Raw genomic sequence first — 19,963 nt, 5'->3', positions numbered from 1 at the left:
GCTTTTGAACTGCTAGGTGGGCAGGAGCTGGGACCGAGCAATGGGAGCTCACCCCGTTGCAGGGATTCGAACCGCTGACCTTCTGATCAGCAAGCCCTAGACTCTGTGGTTTAACCCACAACGCCACCTGGGTCCATGCATTTCATAGAATCATGGAATCATAGAGTTGGAAGAGACCACAAGGGCCATCCAGTCCAACCCCCTGCCAAGCAGGAAACACCATCAAAGCATTCCTGACAGGTGGCTGTCAAGCCTCCGCTTAAAGTCCTCCAAAGGAGACTCCACCCCATCATCTGGTGGGTCCTTCTGGCTTCTCTGCATTCCCATGAAACTTGCAGTAGAGATATACTCATGGAAACTCACAGCACAATTAAGGACCTGGTTTTCCTTCGCCTTGCTGCAGAGGACACAGCCTGTGAACACTGCAGCCCATTTCTAGTTGCCTTGTCCCTCTCTTGCGTTGTCATCCACAGCCACTCAAGTTAATGCCCCTTTAGCAATGTTCCCCCCCCCCATCAGTCCAGCATCTTGCTCAACCTTGAAAAAAATGGCAAGCAGTAGGCAAAGGAAAGTTAAGAGACTGATATAAAGGAAGCCAGACATAGGAGCTGGGTACAGTGGTACCTCTACTTACGAATAACTCTACGTATGAATGTTTCTACTTACGAATGGAGCTCCGTCTGCCATCTTGGATGCGGTTTAGATAGGATTTTTTCTACTTACAAATTTTTTCTACCAATGCATTCCTATGGGATTCGACTTACAATTTTTTTCTACTTACAAATGTGTGTTTGGAACACATTAAATTCGTAAGTAGAGGTACCACTGTATCTTGAAATTGTGTTTTCCATGTTGTTGGATGCATTTGCCGCCGCCGCCCCCCCCAGTGGAAATGGCTTATCCTTTCCGTGCTTTCTCTCTCCCCCCCCCTTGCAGTTCTCAGAGTTCATCAAAGCTCAGATCGCTGAAGGCAAAGGTCGTCTCATGCCAGGCCCTGACCCAGAAAAAGTGGTCACTGACATGTTCCAAAACCAAGACCGGAATAAGGATGGGAAGATCACAGCGGAGGAACTGAAGCTGAAATCAGATGAGGATCAAGTTAAACACGAGGAACTTTAAAAGATTCTGGGATTGGGCTTCGTTGTTGTTTTGTTTTGTTTTTGTTTTTTGTTTTTGTTTTTTAAAAAGCACTCCAGTTTGGTGCCTCTTCCCCTACCTTGCAGGGCCAGATGCTCACTAACTCCCTTTCCTGAGTTAAAGAGACTGAACCTACAGAAGCAAACCTATTTTGTTCCACATGTTGTACCTTTGCTCTTTTTTCCCCCCTCTCCCCTTTTTTTGAGAACTATTTAACTGAGATCCTGTTTGAACATACCAAAATCAGGGAGTTAGCGCTTGCTATGGTTGCCTTTCCAGGCAACCACCACACACCCACACCATTTATTGAAGCCCTTCCTTTTCATCAGGCATCCGATCTGCAACAAAATTGTCGTGAGCAGGAGGCGTGCCATTACACAGACACCCCGTTGGATTTTTGTGTGTTCTCTTGCCAAATCGAGGAAGCTGAATTCTATATTAAGGATTCCCGAAACGTGTGACGGGAACGAAACAAATGCATTGCTTAAGTGTATTTCCAAGAATGGGGCATTAAGTTTTTCTTTCGGGCAAAACTAGAAAGGAGAGGAGCGGAAACGTGGAGATAAGGTTTACCCATCTGCTCCAATATTGTTTGAATGGCAGGTGCGTGGGCAGCCTTTTAATCTGTCAAGGGATGCCTTGCTTCTGATGTAATCAGACTGCAGTGGCAGTGGGCGGAGCAGAAGACAGGAGTGGGTGTGGCCAAAGTGGGTACACTGCTTCCTCCATTCTTTCTGCCAAATCCTTTTCTTTCTGTCCCTCTTTCCTCCTTTTTCTGGCCCTGCTTCTCTCTCCGTCTCCCTCCTCACCCAGCAGGCTCCTGAGGAAAGGACTGCTCACTCTTGTAGTGGTTCTGAGCTGCCCGTATTGCCCCCTGAGGGCTTCTGAAATCAGTTCAAGGACTACATGAGATTAGGCCAAGGGGCTGCTGAGCTCTGTGACCAAGTTGTGATGGCGGGACTCTTAATAGGTGCAGCTTTCCCTCATCGCTGCTTGTGCCTACATAAGGAACCCGGCTAGATCAGGCCAGTGGCCCATTTAGTCGCAGCATCCTGTTCTCGCAAGATGCCTACAGGCAGGGAGGACCAGAGTGCAACAACACTCTCAGAAATACCTGCTGGATTTCTGCAGCAACTGGTACTGGTATTTTTTAAGATGGCTTAGCAACTGCTAGATGTTAAAAGGACAGACTTGGGAATTTTAAGATGAGTGACTCTGGGCTCCCTGCAGCCAAAAGGGTAGGGAATAAGCACTGCTCTCTTGCCCTATACAGTGGTCCCTCGACTTAAGAATTACTCGACATCCGCAGGTTTCAACTTACGAACAGGACAAATGGCCGCACACTTACGAATGTTTCTACATCCGAACGGAAACCGTTGGCGGCTTTAAATGCGGTTTTTTCGATGTACGAATTTTTCTGATTTTTTTTTCCCTATGGAATTTTGACTTCCGAACTTTTCGACCTACGAATGTGCATTCGGAACGGATTAAGTTCGTAAGTCGAGGGACCACTGTACTAGTCCTGCTTGCCTCCTTCTCCTCACCGATTTGACGTCTTGCGTACATAAAAAAAAAATCCCAAGTTCATTCAGCTGCAAATCTTGGAAGGAGCATAACATAAGCAAAGCAAATACCGTTTATTCCAAGCTCTACTTCTCCCTTCCCGGCCCCCACCCAAAAAATGTGCAGTGCACATAACCGCTACTTGCAGTCTTGTTCTCTCGCACACAATCACGCACACTGCAGGGTTTCTTTTAAGTGCCACCTGGGTTTCCATTTTCATGAGCCTTCCAACAAGTGTTGTCCTACTTCTGAGGATTCTGAATTCATCGATGATGCCCACTCTTGTTTCCACAAGCCCTACTTCAGATGATTAGGCTGAGATAGAAACTGGAGATTTAAGTGCAAGGAGGGGGGGGGAGCAGCCTTCCATCACCTGCCTTGCTAGTCAAAGCATGCAAGGGGTTGCCAACTTTTCGGCTTTCCCACTGCATCTGTGCGTTTCAACATTAGCTTGATCGGCGGCAGACAATAGCATAGAATCATAGAGTTGGAAGAGACCACGAGGGCCATCCAGTTCAACCCCCTGCCAAGCAGGAAACACCATCAAAGCATTCTTGACATATGCCTGTCAAGCCTCTGCTCAAAGACCTCCAAAGAAGGAGACTCCACCACACTTCTTGGCAGCAAATTCCACTGTCAAACAGCTCTTACTGTCGGGAAGTTCTTCCTGATGTTTAGGTGGAATCTTCTTTCTTGTAGTTTGAATCCATTGCTCCGTGTCCACTTCTCTGGAGCAGCTGAAAACAACCTTTCACCCTCCTCTATAATAGAATCATAGCAGGTGATGATGGTTTTCTCTTCAGGTTGTGAAAATGCTCAGCTGTGGGGGGTTTTGCGGACAAGCTCCTGTTAAAAGGTCCAAGAGGAATGCAGACCAGCTGACCACTTTGGATATAAAGTAGGTAAGAAAAATGCCCTTGTTTTGCTCTGCAAACCACATACCACGCCAGTTGCCTTTTTACAGCAAACTCTTCTTACAGAGCCACCGATGAATACAAACATACCATCTACTTCAACCTGAACATTAAACAAACTCATCCTTCCTGCCTGTACCTTTCCAAGCAGTTCTGCACCTTCACTTTTTACTCACTGCAACCAGTTTGTTTCATTTGCCCTATGCGCTGGTGGAGATAAATGAGGTGGAAAAATTCTGGACTCCAATACCTATTGAGGGAAGATGGGGAAATGCTTTTTTTAAAAATACTCCTCCACACTAAAGAACAAATTTTTAAAAACAACCCTGTGTGTAGTAAAGCTGTCCCCAGTGAATTTACAGGGGGAGAGCATTCAAAAACCATTGCCCTCCATCTGCAGTCTGAAGAGATTACAGCCCCACAACCTTGTTCAGCGTTGCATCATGTGGCATGTCAGTGGGGTTTTTTGGCAATTGTGGGGTTCCAGAAAAGGCTTGACCATTTCTGGATCTTAGGTGAGTGTAACACATTTCCGCCTGCAAACATTTCCCATTGCTTCTCCTTTTGGTGGTTTTTTGTTATGTTATGACTCTAATCCTGGGTCTCCCAAAACCTCTGGAAGGAATGGGGTCATTCAAGGCTTGCAAAACACCTTAAATCTGAAACACAGGGCTGGGCCTTACCATACAGTATATGGGAGCTGTAGCCACACTGAAAAATGCAGTGAGCTGTAATAGCCCCCCCCCCAACTGCTGCTGTGGTTACTATCCAAGAGAGATATGACTAGCTCTGCATAGCCTGTCGCCATTTTCTCCCGTTGGTTGATCTCCATTCTGGGAAGCAAACGCCATCGTGGGCACATGGTATTGGTGAAAGCCTCAATACCATGGGGGCCGCAAGACCCCCAACTTTAGAAATGAGTAGACCCCGTTTTACTATTTTAAAAAACAGCTTGTGAGACATGCACATTAACACCCTTCCATTGAAGTGAGGGGTTGGTTTGTTCCGATTTGTCTCTTGACTAAATTAACTGCAAGGATTGAGTGTTAAGGCGGAACAGGGTGGTGAGACCGCTGGCTTTCTTTCGGTTGTGATATTTCCCTATTCCACACACACCTGCACCTCCGTTTTATAACGGGGGCAGCAGAGCAAGGGAGATTTCAGGCAACAGTGGCGGCCATTTTGTCTTCGCCTACTGCCATCTTGGAATCCTGGCTGCATACAACCAAGTATATTGTGTGCAGTTGCGGTAAAGACAGCAGTTAGGTGCCCTGTTGCTGTCCCCTTAAAAAGTTTGCTGGTTGTGCAACTTTGGTTGCGTTCTGCAACCAGATCTGTTCACTTTATCCCGAACTATTGTAGGTTATAAAAGCTCTTAAGAAGTTTTGCTACTGCTCTGATGAAGGTGTAAGGTCAGGGCAACTGTGCCCTTGCTAAATCAGGAGTATGGTTGCTCAGCCTGAGAAGTAGAAGCAACAAAGAGTGTTGGCAAGTTGGCCAGCCCTTTCTTCTTTGGGCAGGGCTCCTATGCCTCAGAATAGCTATAGGACATTCAGCTATTCAGCAGGCAAAGCTCTTCTTTTCAATGCAAAGCCTGGCTTGCTGAATTTCTGCACTTCAGTCAGGCCTTGAAGACACAGAGGCCGTGCCGGATAAAAAGCCAGCAACTCTTGTGAATGGAGCAATTTAGCTGCATAGTTTTAACCGTGTGGCCATTTTAAGAGCTTGAAGAAATTTTTATCGTCACACTAGGCCATGAGCTTAATTGCTTTGTCATATCCTAAACCCGGCTCAAAGCATTCCAGGACCCGTGGCTCTGTGACAATGGGTAGGAACTCCTAGCACAATTGTAAGCTCCCTCTCAAACCGACAGGATCCAGGTTTCTTGAAGGAGAAGGAGGAGGCATGAAAGTTTTGGTCAAAGATCCCATCTTACAAAGGTTACAGAGTACTTCAAAGCTTCTTTGCAGATTGTGGTGGTGGTGGTTGTATTTGAAAAAGAAAAAAGAATTTAGATTAAAGCAGCCAGGCAAGCAATATGCATACCATATTTTTTTTTTCCAAAATAGGAAATCTCTGTTTTATTATCTTTACATGTCCTTTGAATAATAAAGACAAACACACCCAAACAATTCAATGTTCTTGGATTCTGTGCAGAAAACTGGGAGGGGTGATTTGTTCTTTGTAAAAAAAAAATGGGCAGGTGAAAGGTGAAACCAAAAATAGTGCGAAAGAAACCCTGTCAAAACGTATCTCTTTTTAAGGGGTGGATTGAATGCTCAGAAGATGCCATTCCCCTGCTCTTATTTAAAACTGTCTTGTATGACTCATACAAGAATATCCCATTCTACTGTGCTGTCTCAATGATGAATATTCAACCTGGCTTTCAAACTTCCAATCATATTAAGCTCCCCCCCGTAACAAACAAGGTATCTTTTGAAAAGATGATTTACCACACATTTGAACTGGCATTTGAAGGGCAAACCTACCCAAGGTAAACATTTGTTTCGTCCAGCGTGCAACGACAGTTGCACTCCTAGAGGAAACTGAAATTGTACCAGCTCACACCGGTTCCACCCAAACAAAACATTTACCTCAAGCTTGTAGGATTCCAGCTAGGCTGCTGAACACCTGCCAAGAGTATAGCCAAGGTATTTTACCCAACTTTACAGGCCTGAGTTTCTGCCAAAGACCTCCAACTTTATCAGATTGGTTCAATACAGCAGACGAACATTCATGTCCTCTTAAATCACTGGCTTGTGCTTTGACTGAAAAGTTAATTTCACCAGTGGCACCCCCTATTCTGTTTAGATTTTCATTTTAAGAGATGTTTCGCATGCAGCGGGGCAGGGGAACACGGCATATGAATAAACACAAATTGTGTCCTTTTAAAACAATAAGACAATGCCCTTACTGTCCGAGTGCTGCTGCAACAGAGAAAGCCATAGGAGAGCCAGGGATGATGTGGCTTACAGAGAAACAGAGTGGCTGAAATTGCATTGGCCCACACTTAGCAGACAGCAGGCTGCAAACCTGCAGCAAAACTTTGCAAGAATCCACTGCCAGAACATGGAATCTGGGTGTTCTCTGCTTATATGAAGCGATCGCTATGCGCACAATCGGATTGCACAATGCGGCAAAGCCACAAGGAGGTGGAAACAGCCCAGTTTGGAGTCCACAACCCCTTTCACACCATCAGCCTGCTGCGAGCAAGAAACCAGCAGGAACTCAAACCTGAAAGTTGCCATAGACCTGGCGCGATTCAAAATGCAGCTGGTTCGCTCTGGAAATTTGTCCTCGTAACTAAATCTAGCAGTACCCCAAGGAGAAACTTCAAGCGTTGGGCTTGCCTTTTAGAGTCCCGATTGCTTCCTCGCAAATTCTACATTTTGGTCCGCAGAGAAATGTACCGCAAGGCGATTCCACATGTGCAGCCAGGGTTGGGTTTTAAGTAAGGAACAGGGTGGTTGAGAGAAGGGGCTACATGTCAGCTCGGCTCAGTTTTAATGATCTATGATACTGACAATGGCAAGAAACGGGGAGAACTGGTATGCGTCTATGGCATAGCAAAGGGCAGTAAGAAACGGAGGAATCTTGCCGCAGTGTAAACATACGGAGCATCTCTTGGCAGCTTCTCATCAAGGGCAAGTAGGCTGTGTAGCTTGGGCCGTTTCGGCCAAAACAAAACGAAGGATGCCATTTGCCACGTCCAGTGTTTCATCTTTCTCCAGCACAATATCATAGGCTTCAAGGTACTTCCCCCGCTGTTCCTCCACCTGCATGGAAGGAATTATTATTATTTTATTTTATTATTTATACATACCGTGTTCCTCCGAAAATAAGCCATACCCCGAAAATAATAATAATAATAATAATAATAATAATAATAATAATAATAATAATAATAATAATAATTTATTACTTATACCCCGCCCATCTGGCCGGGTTTCCCCAGCCACTCTGGGTGGCTTCCAACAGAAACATTAAAATACACGAATTTGTTAAACATTAAAAGCCTCCCTAAATAAGCCAAAGTGATAGGCAGTTTAACCTTGTAGGTTAAACTGTACCATACTTAATTTTAAAAAAATAAGACATCCCCTGAAAATAAGCCACCGTGTGTTTTTTTGAGGAAAAATAAATATAAGACTGTGTCTTATTTTTGGAGAAACATGGTACATACATACATACATACATACCCCACCCATCTGGTTGGGTTTCCCCAGCCACTCTGGGTGGCTCCCAACAGAATGTTAAAAACACGATAAAACATCAAACAAAAAAACTTCCCTAAACAGGGCTGCCTTCAGCTGTCTTCTAAAAGTCAGGTAGTTGCTTTATCGCCTTGACATGTGGTGGGAGGGCGTTACACAGGGTGGGCGCCACCACCAAGAAGGCCCTCTGCCTGGTTCCCTGTAACCTCACTTCTCACAGGGAGGGAACCGCCCAAAGGCCCTCAGAGCTGGACCTCAGTGTCCGGGCTGAACGATGGGGGTGGAGATGCTCCTTCAGGTATACTGGGCCAAGGCTGTTTAGGGCTTTAAAGGTCAGCACCAACACTTTGAATTGTGCTCGGAAACGTACTGGGAGCCAATGTAGGTCTTTCAGGGCCGGTGTTATGTGGTCTCGGCGGCCGCTCCCAGTCACCAGTCTAGCTGCTGCATTTTGGATTAGTTGTAGTTTCTGGGTCATCTTCATAGGGAGGATGAATAGGTCTTACAGGCACTCAGCATTGGCTAGCACAGTGTTGTTACAGTGGTTTCCAAGCGGTGTTCTAGCCTGAAGTTACTTCAAAGATCCTCAGGAGATCAGCTATTGCTTCCACCCTGGTCTTCATCACCCAAAATGACCCCAGAGGAGCCAGTAACCTCTAACCTAACTGTTAGTTCAGCCTTGCACCAGAACATGTGTTTTAAGGTTGGTTTAAATTAATCCGCAAGGTTAGATTTACTGTTTGTTACAAAGTGTGCCGTTTTCCTGCAAGTCTGCAGTTCTCGCAAATTCTGGAATGCATTCAGATATCAAAAGCAAAAGATCCAAGAAAAGGGGGTGTCACCGTTGAGAATGAGAACTGCAGGCTTGCAAGAAAACTGTGTGCTTCCTTTGTTTAGCCACTTGAATGAATCTTCATATTTGCCTACTGCTTTGTCTTATAATCAGCCACCGCAGCGATGCCTTTAGCACCAATTTTGATCTGCAGGTAATAATTGTTGTTGTTGTTTAGTCGTGTCCGACTCTTCGTGACCCCATGGACCATAGCACGCCAGGCACTCCTGTCTTGCACTGCCTCCCGCAGTTTGGTCAAACTCATGTTCGTAGCTTCGAGAACACTGTCCAACCCTCTCGTCCTCTGTCGTCCCCTTCTCCTAGTGCCCTCCATCTTTCCCAACATCAGGGTCTTTTCCAGGGACTCTTCTCTTCTCATGAGGTGGCCAAAGTATTGGAGCCTCAGCTTCAGGATCTGTCCTTCCAGGGAGCACTCAGGGCTGATTTCCTTCAGAATGGATAGGTTTGATCTTCTTGCAGTCCATGGGACTCTCAAGAGTCTCCTCCAGCAACACACACACACACACACACACACACACACACACACACACACACACATATATATATATATATATATATATATATATATATATATATATATATATATATATAGGGACCCAGGTGGCGCTGTGGGTTAAACCACAGAGTCTAGGGCTTGCTGATCAGAAGGTCGGCGGTTCGAATCCCTGCAACGGGGTGAGCTCCCGTTGCTCGGTCCCAGCTCCTGCCCACCTAGCAGTTCGAAAGCACATCAAAGTGCAAGTAGATAAATAGGGACCGCTCCGGTGGGAAGGTAAACGGCGTTTCCGTACGCTGCTCTGGTTCGCCAGAAGCAGCTTTGTCATGCTGGCCACATGACCCGGAAGCTGTCTGCGGACAAACGCCGGCTCCCTCGGCCTATAGAGCGAGATGAGCGCACCCCAGAGTTGGACACGACTGGACCTGATGGTCAGGGGCCCCTTTATATATATATATCCATGGTTCGTTCTGCTAATTTCTGTAGATCAAGCCTCTGTTGGCAGCACAAGAAGGGGTGGGGCAAGATTTTTTCCATGGTCCGCTGGCCACTTTCCCAACTCTCCAAGTCTGCCACCCAAAAGGGCCATCTCGCCTTGTCTCCCAGCCCTTCCACAGCCAGCTGTGTCCAGCTGGGTAATCCCAACTCACCCTGTCATTCAGGAAGCCAACCCGGAGGATGTTCTCCACATCAACGACGCCATCTGCCATAGTGAGATCGCCCATGGAATCTCCAAGGAGTAAGATGTTCGTCCTTGTGCACAGCTGCTGGAAATATTCTGTATCCTTCAGGACCGTGTTGTTCTTGTTGTAGGTGTGGATGAGGGGCTCTTTGAAACCTCGCAGAACTCCCTGCATGGAGGACACAGAAACAAATGAGATAAACGAGAGTCACAGAGATAAGGCAGCTTCTGTGTTGCGTTTGTGTGCGGCCAAACTACTCAGCAGTAAATTACTTCAGAGTCGTTAGTGTCCTTTTCGATTTACGAATCATTTCATCTGAAGCTTATCCAGGCAATAAACATTAAACACCTATCTAAAAACAGTTAAAACAATCACATGTACAGAACTGCTTCAAAGATCCGACACAAATAGAAATCTCCTCTTAGAAAGCTCATTGAAAAAGGAAAGTCTTTAAGTTGCCATTCGTCTTCACTTGGGACTTTGCTCAATTTCCATTTTGGGGGCTAACAAAACACCAGATGCAGTAGTGCAGGGGTAAGCAACCTAAGGCCCAGGGGCCGGATCCGGCCCAATCGCCTTCTCAATCCGACCCACGGACGGTCCAGGAATCAGCGTGTTTTTACACAAGTAGAATGTGTCCTTTAATTTAAAATGCATCTCTGGGTTATTTGTAGGGCTTGCCTGGTGTTTTTACATGAGTAGAATGTGTGCTTTTATTTAAAATGCATCTCTGGGTTATTCGTGGGGCTTAGGAATTAATTCAGATTGTTTCCCAAAATATAGTCTGGCCCACCACATGGTCTGTGGGACGGTGGACTGGCCCACGGCTGGAAAAGGTTGCTGACCCCTGCAGTAGTGGCATGCATAAATAATCTTTCTTAACACCTGGGAATTCCCTGGCAACTTAAACTGATGGAAAATGTGCAGCTTGCAGAGCTAACATAGACAATAAGAGAACAAGAAGAACATACATTTAAAGAAGATTGGGAAATGTTTATTGGATAAATATGGAGGGAAATTGTGTTTATTTGAAAACATGGGCAGCATTAAGATAAATTCAACAGTGTAAATAAGTTCTGATGGATGTAATCAGTGCTTTTTTTCAGGGGGACTGGAATGCTCCACGATTATTGATATTTTAACACATTATTTGATTTATTATCAGTAATCATATGTGATATTGAAAGATTGCGCCCCCTATACGTGGTGGTGTAATCATTTTAAAGTTACATTTTATTTATGTATCAGAAATGTGTATGCACATTTTATGTTGTTGATTTATTTTTATTTCTGTGGGCTTATAGCCGAAATAAAGATATCTATCTCTCAGGGGGAATGCAGAGGGACACATACCCCTAAACATTTTGCGAATCTAAGTTTGGCCTCATCTAGGGGCAGTATTTCAATATGAGTAGGAAAATGAGAGTAGCCCTAAACATTTTTTAAGAAAAAAAAGTTTTGATGGATGTGATAATGGAATACTGAATGGTTTAGTTTATATAAAATATGCAGGGATTTCTGTTTTGTAAAATGAACCATGGAAAGAGAAGAAGGGAAGTTATTGATATTTTAAGGTTGGTTAAATGAATATTCTATAATAATAATAATAATAATAATAATAATAATAATAATTTATTATTTATACCCCGCCCATCTGGCTGGGTTTCCCCAGCCACTCTGGGCGGCTTCCAACCGAATATTAAAAACAGTTTAATATTCTAAAATATAAAACAGAAAATTTTATAAAAATTATAGAAAAAAGGAAAGTCTTGCACAGATGCTGAATGGACAAAGCCTTGGTGCTTCTCTGCAGCACCTTATCTACATCCTCAGGCCTCAACGACTTAAACTGATCCCACGAAACTGGCCTAGACATTGCATTGGATACTTCATCCAAATTTGTCACAAATATGGAGTCTAAGTCATCACAGAGATTAGTGATTTTACCTTCAAAGTGCCTAGCAAACATGTCACAGCACACCTCCAAGGGTTCAAGTACCCTCATCACCAGGCAAGTGTAAATAAACTCCAAAACTGTCCAAACAGCACTGGTGGACAACTACTTGATGATACAATAATAATAATTTTATTATTTGTACCCTGTCCATCTGACTGGTTTGCCCGTCACTCGGTAGTTTCCAGCATATACAAAAACATAATAAAATGTTAAACATTAAAATCCTCCCTTGGAGGATGGATGGCGGCTAACAGATTGAGATTGAATCCTGACAAGACAGAGGTACTGTTTGTGGGGGACAGGAGGCGGACGGGTGTGGAGGACTCCCTGGTCCTGAATGGGGTCACTGTGCCCCTGAAGGACCAGGTGCGCAGCCTGGGAGTCATTTTGGACTCACAGCTGTCCATGGAGGCGCAGGTCAATTCTGTGTCCAGGGCAGCTGTTTATCAGCTCCATCTGGTACGCAGGCTGAGACCCTACCTGCCCGCGGACTGTCTCGCCAGAGTGGTGCATGCTCTAGTTATCTCTCACTTGGACTACTGCAATGCGCTCTACGTGGGGCTACCTTTGAAGGTGACCCGGAAACTACAACTAACCCAGAATGCGGCAGATAGACTGGTGACTGGGAGCGGCCGCCGAGACCACATAACACCGGTCCTGAAAGACCTACATTGGCTCCCAGTACGTTTCCGAGCACAATTCAAAGTGTTGGTGTTGACCTTTAAAGCCCTAAATGGCCTCGGCCCAGTATACCTGAAGGAGCGTCTCCACCCCCATCGTTCTGCCCGGACACTGAGGCCCAGCGCCGATGGTCCTCTGGCGGTTCCCTCTCTACGAGAAGCCAAGTTACAGGGAACCAGGCAGAGGGCCTTCTCGGTGGTGGCACCCACCCTGTGGAATGCCCTCCCACCAGAGGTCAAAGAGAACAACAATTACCAGACCTTTAGAAGGCATCTCAAGGCAGCCCTGTTTAGGGAAGCTTTTAATGTTTGATTTCTGTATTTTAATGTTTTGTTGGAAGCCGCCCAGAGTGGCTGGGGGAACCCGGCCAGATGGGCGGGGTATAAATAATAAATTATTATTATTATTATATTATACAGCAAAATGATTCCTCACCTGGATGTATAGTAAACATGAATATGTCCTATAGCACCTGTTCAGTCATCTTTGTGACAAATTATCCACCATATGCACTTAAAGCTGTCATCCAGCTTATTTATTTGCCCATGGTCCCTGCTGAACACTAAAACATAGCCCAGGCTCCACAGCTCCAGAGAGGCTGGTTGTGTTGATGGCTCAATGAGAGCTAGGACTGAGTCTCTTATAAATACGTTTTATCACCGCAACCAAAATTCTGTTCATCCTGGTAGAGCCTGGGAGTTTCTGGCTGACCCCAGAAGGCACACAAATGCATTCCATTTCCCTCCTCCTATTAATACCATCCCAAACCTTTCTAAGCCCCACACAAACGGTGCTCAGATTGGCACACCGCTTCCATGCCAGGGCAGATAGGAGTTGGGGGAAGTGAAGTGGGCTCAACTCACACTGCTGTCAAAATCCATATAGTTGGAGACCACCTTGACATTGGGATAGAACGCCCCAGCCTGGCGAATTATCTCCTCTAGCACGTCACCCACACCTGCCGAGAAGATGAAGAGGGGTACTTTGTTCTGGTGAAGCTGGTCAAATAAGAGGTTGAAGCCGTCTCTGAATGCAAGAAAGAGAGGAAGCGTAACGTTCGACTGAAATGGTGAAACACACACGGCTATTTCCACTCATGGCTCACTAAACCACGGCTTACTGCAATGTCCGAACACAGTCAAAATATTGCAGTGATTAAATTAGCCAATTCGTATGCACGGTTTAAAAAAAATATACAATACAACAATGGGAAACTCGATTTAAAGCAATAATTTTAACGCAACGTTTTGCTTGGCAATCATTTTAACACAACGTTTTTGCTTATTATTTCAGTTGCCTTGAAAATCCACCTTGCTGTATGGATAGGGCACACGTTACATGGGACAAACCCACTTTCGACTAGTAGGAAGCCGCCATCAGTCCTAGATCACCAACTAGTGTACATGCATGAGACACACTTCTTGTAATCATGATTTAGATCCTAATTGTGCAGTTAACTAAAAACACACCAAAAAAGGAATGTGTGGAGAGATCCTTAGGTAAGCATCTGTCTCCTCAACCCCTTCCACAAGGATAATAAAACTGGCCTACCCTACTAGCCTAAATATTAATAAATGTGAAATGCTTTGACTACATCGAACATCTATATATATAAAAATGTAAAAAGGGTGAAAGTGTGGGCTCCACTTTTCTCGGTAACCGCTTGACCGATCGCCCTGAAATTTGGACACAACGATCCATGCCACTTCCCGAGCGTTTGCAGAACCTCGGATGCCTCACATCTCATACCTGCACAGGTACAAACCTGCTTTTCCACAGACTAAAACAGCGCCCTCAAGTGGCATTATTCCCTCAGCTCCTCCTCCTACACCCCTCACTCCCCATGGAGTCTATGCCACGATTCAGAGGGATACCCCTGTTTAAACATAACACCTGTAAAACATGGGGACTCTGAGGCTCAGGGGGATCTGAAGGGGGGCTATTACCCTCCATTTCACAGACTAACGCACAGAAACGCGTGCAGGGCCAGCTAGTGATCTATAAATGCTATCATTTGTGACAGAACAAGCACCTCTCAGGCTCTGGCTGCTTCTCCCTCATTTATAGCTTCCAGTCCTGCTTCTCTCTCAAATCTCCCCATCCACAGCCATGTTTCTCCTTGCCAAAGCTGGCCGACGACTGCACAAGTTTGAAATATCTGCATTCTGTGTGTCCAGCAGGCAGAAGACCTTGAGTGTTTCATTGTGTGAAAAATCAGCAAGCCCTCAATCTCTGGAACACACTAGCACACTTCAATTTCAAGTGTCTCAAAATCCCACCTTGCCCTGACAGCAAATTCAGGAGGGGTTGAGGCAGAGGAGGGCACAGACCACAAAAATAAAGTTGTTCCCCCACCCCACCCCACCTGCCCCCCTCTTCTTGCACCCGACATCCAAATTTTGTACCTGAGCATGACATCCGACTCTTTCACAACCTGGGCGATGTCGCTTTTCTTTATCTTCTGTTGGGCCAGGAGGTCGTGGGCCTTCGTCCACCTGGAACATACACACACACCTGCTCTTTCAGGGACCAGGAGTCCTCTGTGGACATATCTATTGAGCTTACAGAACGTTTGTTTCTCCAGACACATTCCTTGTTCCCACAAGGGGACAATGACAATAAAGATATCTTATGTTTGCTTGACCGCCACAGATCAGACCTGTCTCAGGTGAAGTGTCTGTGCCCCAGATCCCTTTTAAGATCCTCAAAACTCTTGTTAACGGAGTTGGGGGGGTGTTAATGGAAGAAAGCACCCTTCCTCCCCGTTAAGGAAACATAACCTCCTCTGACACAAATACTCACCATTCTATCATAAGGGGCAACTTGTCCTCCATAGTCCGGTAGGGATCAATTTCAATAGGGTAGTAATGATGGAGCAGATCTTTTAGCTGGAACAGTTCCGAGTATCAAGAAAAGGAAGGGGAGGTTGTTAGCTTGTCAGAAGATAAAACACGCACATTTCAAGGTGGAGGTTTTCCAAGATGGAGGTTCTGGTTAGGAGCGGGAGAGCCAACTGCTTATCCTGCTCCCCATCATATTAGGAGGACATGGGAGGGGGGGAATGGGAACTAGCAAGTCAGTTTAGACTTCCAAGCATGCCAAGATATGAAAGCTCATACTTTTTCCTTGCCTTCTTCGCTGATGACCCGGCTGTTATCTATGATATCTGAAGAGACACACACACAAAATATATATGTCAAATTCCAAATATCAAATTCATTTCTATAAATACCATATTATGTTAAGGTCTGGTTAACCACGATAACAATTATCATTTTTTGTCATGTATACATTTTTTTAAAGTAACGTTTTGGTTCCCCTCATCAAATATGGAAAATAACACCATCCCGAGATCTAAATCTAGTATCTGACCCGTGATAAGCCCAATTGTGTAAAATACTGTTTTTCCAGAATTCTTGTAGCTTCTCCCAGGACCACCACATGTGAAAATATTTACTCAGCTACCACCTGCAAATAACTCTGAATCAGTTTACTCTCATTTGGGGTCAGTGTTCGAAGTTAGCCAGGCGCCAGGCGCATTTTCCACCTGGCTATTGACCACTTGCGACCAAGTGGGGATGCCTGGGCGCCAGGATGGTGCCTGACATCTCCACCACCTGGAGTATCATGGCATCTGGACTGCTTTCACACACAAATACCCCACCCAGTAGAATTCTATCAGTTATATTTTATAGGCACAATTGGAATGAATTTCAGGAACCCAAATGCTTTTTTCTGTGCAGCCTGAGCAGGAGCAGTGAACAGCGTTATAGTTCATTGTTGTTGCCTGTCTTCCACTACTCCCACTGCCCTGCTCACGGTTGTGAATAATATTCTTACGTTATGAATGGTCCATGTCACCATTAAGAAAAAGAGATAGGAATAGGCCAGTATATTTGCGGACTGTCCCAAAGGCTTGGAGGGACCAAGAGGGAGAGAGAGAAGTCATTGGTGTTCTACAGGAGAAAGATGAACTAGCAAAGGGCCAAAACTGGACTCACTGTAGGAAGTAGGGCAGCGCCGACCGTTGAACCCGAACCGAGTCAGAGTCATGTCAAAATCAGAAATGACCTGGAGAGAAAATGAGAGAGAGAGAGAGAGAGAGAGAGATTACAAGGGATTCATTGCCTAGCCCAACAAACTACAGATTCAGGGAACCGAGAAATCAAGTCTCAGGTAATCTCAGGTGGGCATACTTCCTGCATGGAGTGTGATTTAAATGTGGAGGAAGAGGATCTCCCCATTTGCCTTCCTCCCCAGCACAACTCTTCAGCCTGCCCAATTGCTGTTTGGTGGGCTATGGGACTATTCGCAGTACCTATCAGCTGGGGAGGGGGTAAGGCAGGCATCCCCAAACTGCGGCCCTCCAGATGTTTTGGCCTACAACTCCCATGATCCCTAGCTAACAGGACCAGTGGTCGGGGAAGATGGGAATTGTAGTCCAAAACATCTGGAGGGCCGAAGTTTGGGGATGCCTGGGGTAAGGCAAGATAGAATCTCTACGCATCAGGTGATTCCACCCGATGATCGGTGCTTCACTGAAAGCATTAACAGAACTTGTTTGAGGAACCTGAATTTTCACATGAAATCCAGATGACCCCCAAATTGCCATATTTCCCAAGAAACAACTTTAGGGAGAAGGCTCTCTCAGTGCAGAATGTTAAGGCCTTCACAGTTACCTACATGCTTAAACATTCTGAGCACTGAATTAAACCCATGCTGTTCTCGTCATTTGTAAATTTCACTAGTAAATAGACAAAGACAAAAGCCAGGCAGCGCCTGAGGTAAAAATTTGTTCCAAGGTTCACCCTGGGAAGAGGATATGTGGGAGGGATAAATTAAGGATACAACAAACAGCAGACAAACAGATGAATACAGGAACACGCACCTGGAATTTTCCTACTCCACCTTTTCTGAGGGCTGAAATTATATTTTTTACACGTTCAGGATCCTTCATTCGGACGGTCGCTTTCTCCAGCTCGGGCACCTAGGGAAAGACACAGCACGTGACGTTTTCAACAGTGCTCTTTGCGTGTTCTGTTATTTTTTATTTATTTCGTATGTGCTACATTTCTGTACTAGGGCCCCCAATAGCAAATACCGTTATTGAGCCCCTAGCACAGAAAAAGCAGCACATATAAATGACATGCAAATAATACACATTGTTAAGAGAGGAGCGTATAAGTGCTATGCAGCATTCGTGTTCTATAAAGGTCAGCATAAATATAAAACTACAGTTAAAAATAAATAAATAAAAACAGCAGAGCCTAGGGGGAAAAAGCAGCTGAATAAGAATTATCTCGGCGGGCCAATAAGAAAGTCTTCACTTTGGGATGGAAAGTTAAACAGAGAGAGAGGGGGCTAACTTGACCTCCTTGGGATGAAAGACCCAAAGTCCAAATACACCCACAGCATCCCCAAATGCAAGCATGGTGTACACAGGTGTGTTTGTGGGTACCTTTCTGCACAACTTGCTGCTACTCTGAGGAGTCAAGTTCTTAAACATTGCAGAGAAGCTCAAAGCCTCAAAGGGTTTGAGGGACTTAGACAAATTGGCATAGGGAAGAGAGCAAGTCAAATCCTCGCCTGCGGGCTTTACTCTCCCCATAGCCGACCCCAGACAGTTCCTGCCCCCCCGCCCAGTTCTTGACAGTCCTGCAAAAGGGCAGCATATCTCATCTCCACCACGCACCCTCCACTTCCCAAGGACCTCCCTGCACTTCCTTCCAAGACCTTCAGCCTTCCCTGAAAGACCCCGGGACTACAACGTCTACTATCCCTGACTATTTAATTGGCAGGCTGCCTGGGGCTGATGGGAGCTGGAGTCCATCAACAACTGGAAGGCAGTGGACTCCCAACCTCTACTTCCAAAGGCTCCTTGCTTTTTCCTCCACTCCCCAGTTCACCAACGAACAAGCACCTGGAGCAGGCATCCCCAAAATGCGGCCCTCCAGCTGTTTTGGGACTACAACTAGGGTTGCCAGACTCAATAGAGGACAGGACTTCTGTGCCTTTAATTGCCCTGTTCTCTTTTGAGCCTGGAAACCTTAAAGAGAAACCAGCAGACCCTTTGCTTGGAAATTAAAACAAAGGGCCTGCTGGTTTCTCTTTAAGGTTTCCAGACTCAAAAGAGAGCAGGGCAATTAAAGGCACAGAAAGGTCCTGTCCTCTATTGAGTCTGGCAACCCTAGTTGTAGTCCCAAAACATCTGGAGGGCCGAGTTTGGGGGTGCCTGACCTAGAGTATTCATCCTTAGTATGTTCTGTTTTAAATCTCCCACGATGTTCACCAAGGGGGAAGACCTATAACGATCATTTTCCCCTTCTCATCCCCAGTCACGGACCCCCCACAATTCCACCCCAGAGACCAAGCCACTCCCCCCCTCTCTCGGCTTTAGCCTCCACCTCTCCTGTCTGCAATGGGGGTGGGGTTAAACAATACTGGCCTACCTTACAGGGTTGTTGTAAGGATTACATAACCATAATATCATAAGCAAAGCAAAGCTGCTCCTGACAACTGTCTCCCTGATACAGAATCCGCACAGCTCCCTCCAGTGTTTGGCGACCTCCTAATAAAGAAGGGGAACTCACGCCCCCCCAAACAGCTGCTTTCCTGGACCCCCACCCACCCCCACCACCTCCTTCATACTAAGCACCCGCCTTATGAAAAGTTCAGCCCCTAACTCTGTCATATAAACACACCCCATACTCTGTTTGGACAACCTCCAAAAGCCGCATCCCCTTCCCACCAGTTCTGGTTCAGAAAGTGGATTTTCTACATCTCCCCACCCCACCCCCACCGCAAATAATAATAATTAAAAAAAAAAAACCAACACACTTCCGTCTTCCCAAACCTCACCCTACAAAACTAGCACATTCATAGCCGGTGGTATGGGAGATCGCTTGAAAGCGCTGTGCAATTTGCTTTGCAGCCAAAAGCTTAAAAAAAACACCCCACAGATCTTGAATTAAAGCACCTCGTGTTTGGGGGACGCTTACAAAAAAAAAAAGCGCATCGTTAGCAAAGCCACCTCCTCTTCCCGCCCGCCTTCCCCAAGATCTAACCATGATCTTCGCCCAGCAAGCCGTTCACGGACGACGAGGAATTTTGTAACTGGGATCGAGAATGGAGAAAGCCGGAGAAGAGGGAGGTCTTCTTCCCTGAGCTGGGCTGGGCTTCGCAGGCGACTCCGCCCCTCGGGGTGTCTGGGCCGAGTTCTTGGCGGCGGCGGCGGCGGCTGGCTGAGATCCGGGGAGAGGTTTCCTCCAAGCTGGTTCGTCGATCGCGGCCGGCTTGCTCGCTGCATTTCCCGCCCCCAAACCCCACTCCGCCCGCCCCCCGGCGTGGGGGTGAGGCATCTGGGGGGGGGGGTTACCCCGCCTAAGTCCCACCCCGGGCGGAGTTACCGCCTGCAAGATGCCGATAACCGAACCTTCTCGCTCTGGCGTGCAGCTGCGCGGCAGCT

At 46.1% G+C, this 19,963-nt stretch overlaps 2 protein-coding genes across 2 annotated transcripts in view; one reads left to right on the top strand and one right to left on the bottom strand.

The window, feature by feature from the left end:
• Positions 1-5,746, top strand: part of FKBP10 (FKBP prolyl isomerase 10) — a 21,555-nt gene extending 15,809 nt beyond the window's left edge. Inside the window, exon 10 of the mRNA XM_035134991.3 lies at positions 937-5,746. Coding sequence (XP_034990882.1) covers positions 937-1,119 — 183 coding nt within the window. The 3' untranslated portion in view covers positions 1,120-5,746. The remainder of the gene's footprint in view (positions 1-936) is intronic.
• Positions 5,665-19,963, bottom strand: NT5C3B (5'-nucleotidase, cytosolic IIIB). Its single transcript, XM_035134990.3, has 9 exons — positions 19,563-19,963; positions 17,387-17,485; positions 16,500-16,569; positions 15,618-15,664; positions 15,301-15,386; positions 14,904-14,993; positions 13,362-13,524; positions 9,828-10,028; positions 5,665-7,390 (listed from the first exon to the last, which is right to left on the bottom strand). The coding sequence occupies exons 1-9, from the start codon at positions 19,563-19,565 to the stop codon at positions 7,253-7,255; spliced, it is 897 nt and encodes a 298-aa protein (XP_034990881.3). The 5' UTR covers positions 19,566-19,963; the 3' UTR covers positions 5,665-7,252.

The sequence above is a fragment of the Zootoca vivipara genome, chromosome 12 (assembly GCF_965207765.1).
Source record: "Zootoca vivipara chromosome 12, rZooViv2.hap1.1, whole genome shotgun sequence".
NCBI classification, from domain to species: domain Eukaryota; kingdom Metazoa; phylum Chordata; class Lepidosauria; order Squamata; family Lacertidae; genus Zootoca; species Zootoca vivipara.
Note: the sequence above shows the minus strand (reverse complement) of the source record. Positions and strands in the feature narration are given on the sequence as shown.

Bases quoted from the DNA above. Each gene is read 5' to 3' on its own strand.
- NT5C3B (XM_035134990.3), bottom strand. The intron at 13,525-14,903 runs GTACAAAATTTG...TCTTGCATTCAG, and splicing joins GAGTCGGATGTCATGCTCAG to AGACGGCTTCAACCTCTTAT. The intron at 10,029-13,361 runs GTGAGTTGAGCC...TCCTCCATGCAG, and splicing joins ATATGGATTTTGACAGCAGT to GGAGTTCTGCGAGGTTTCAA.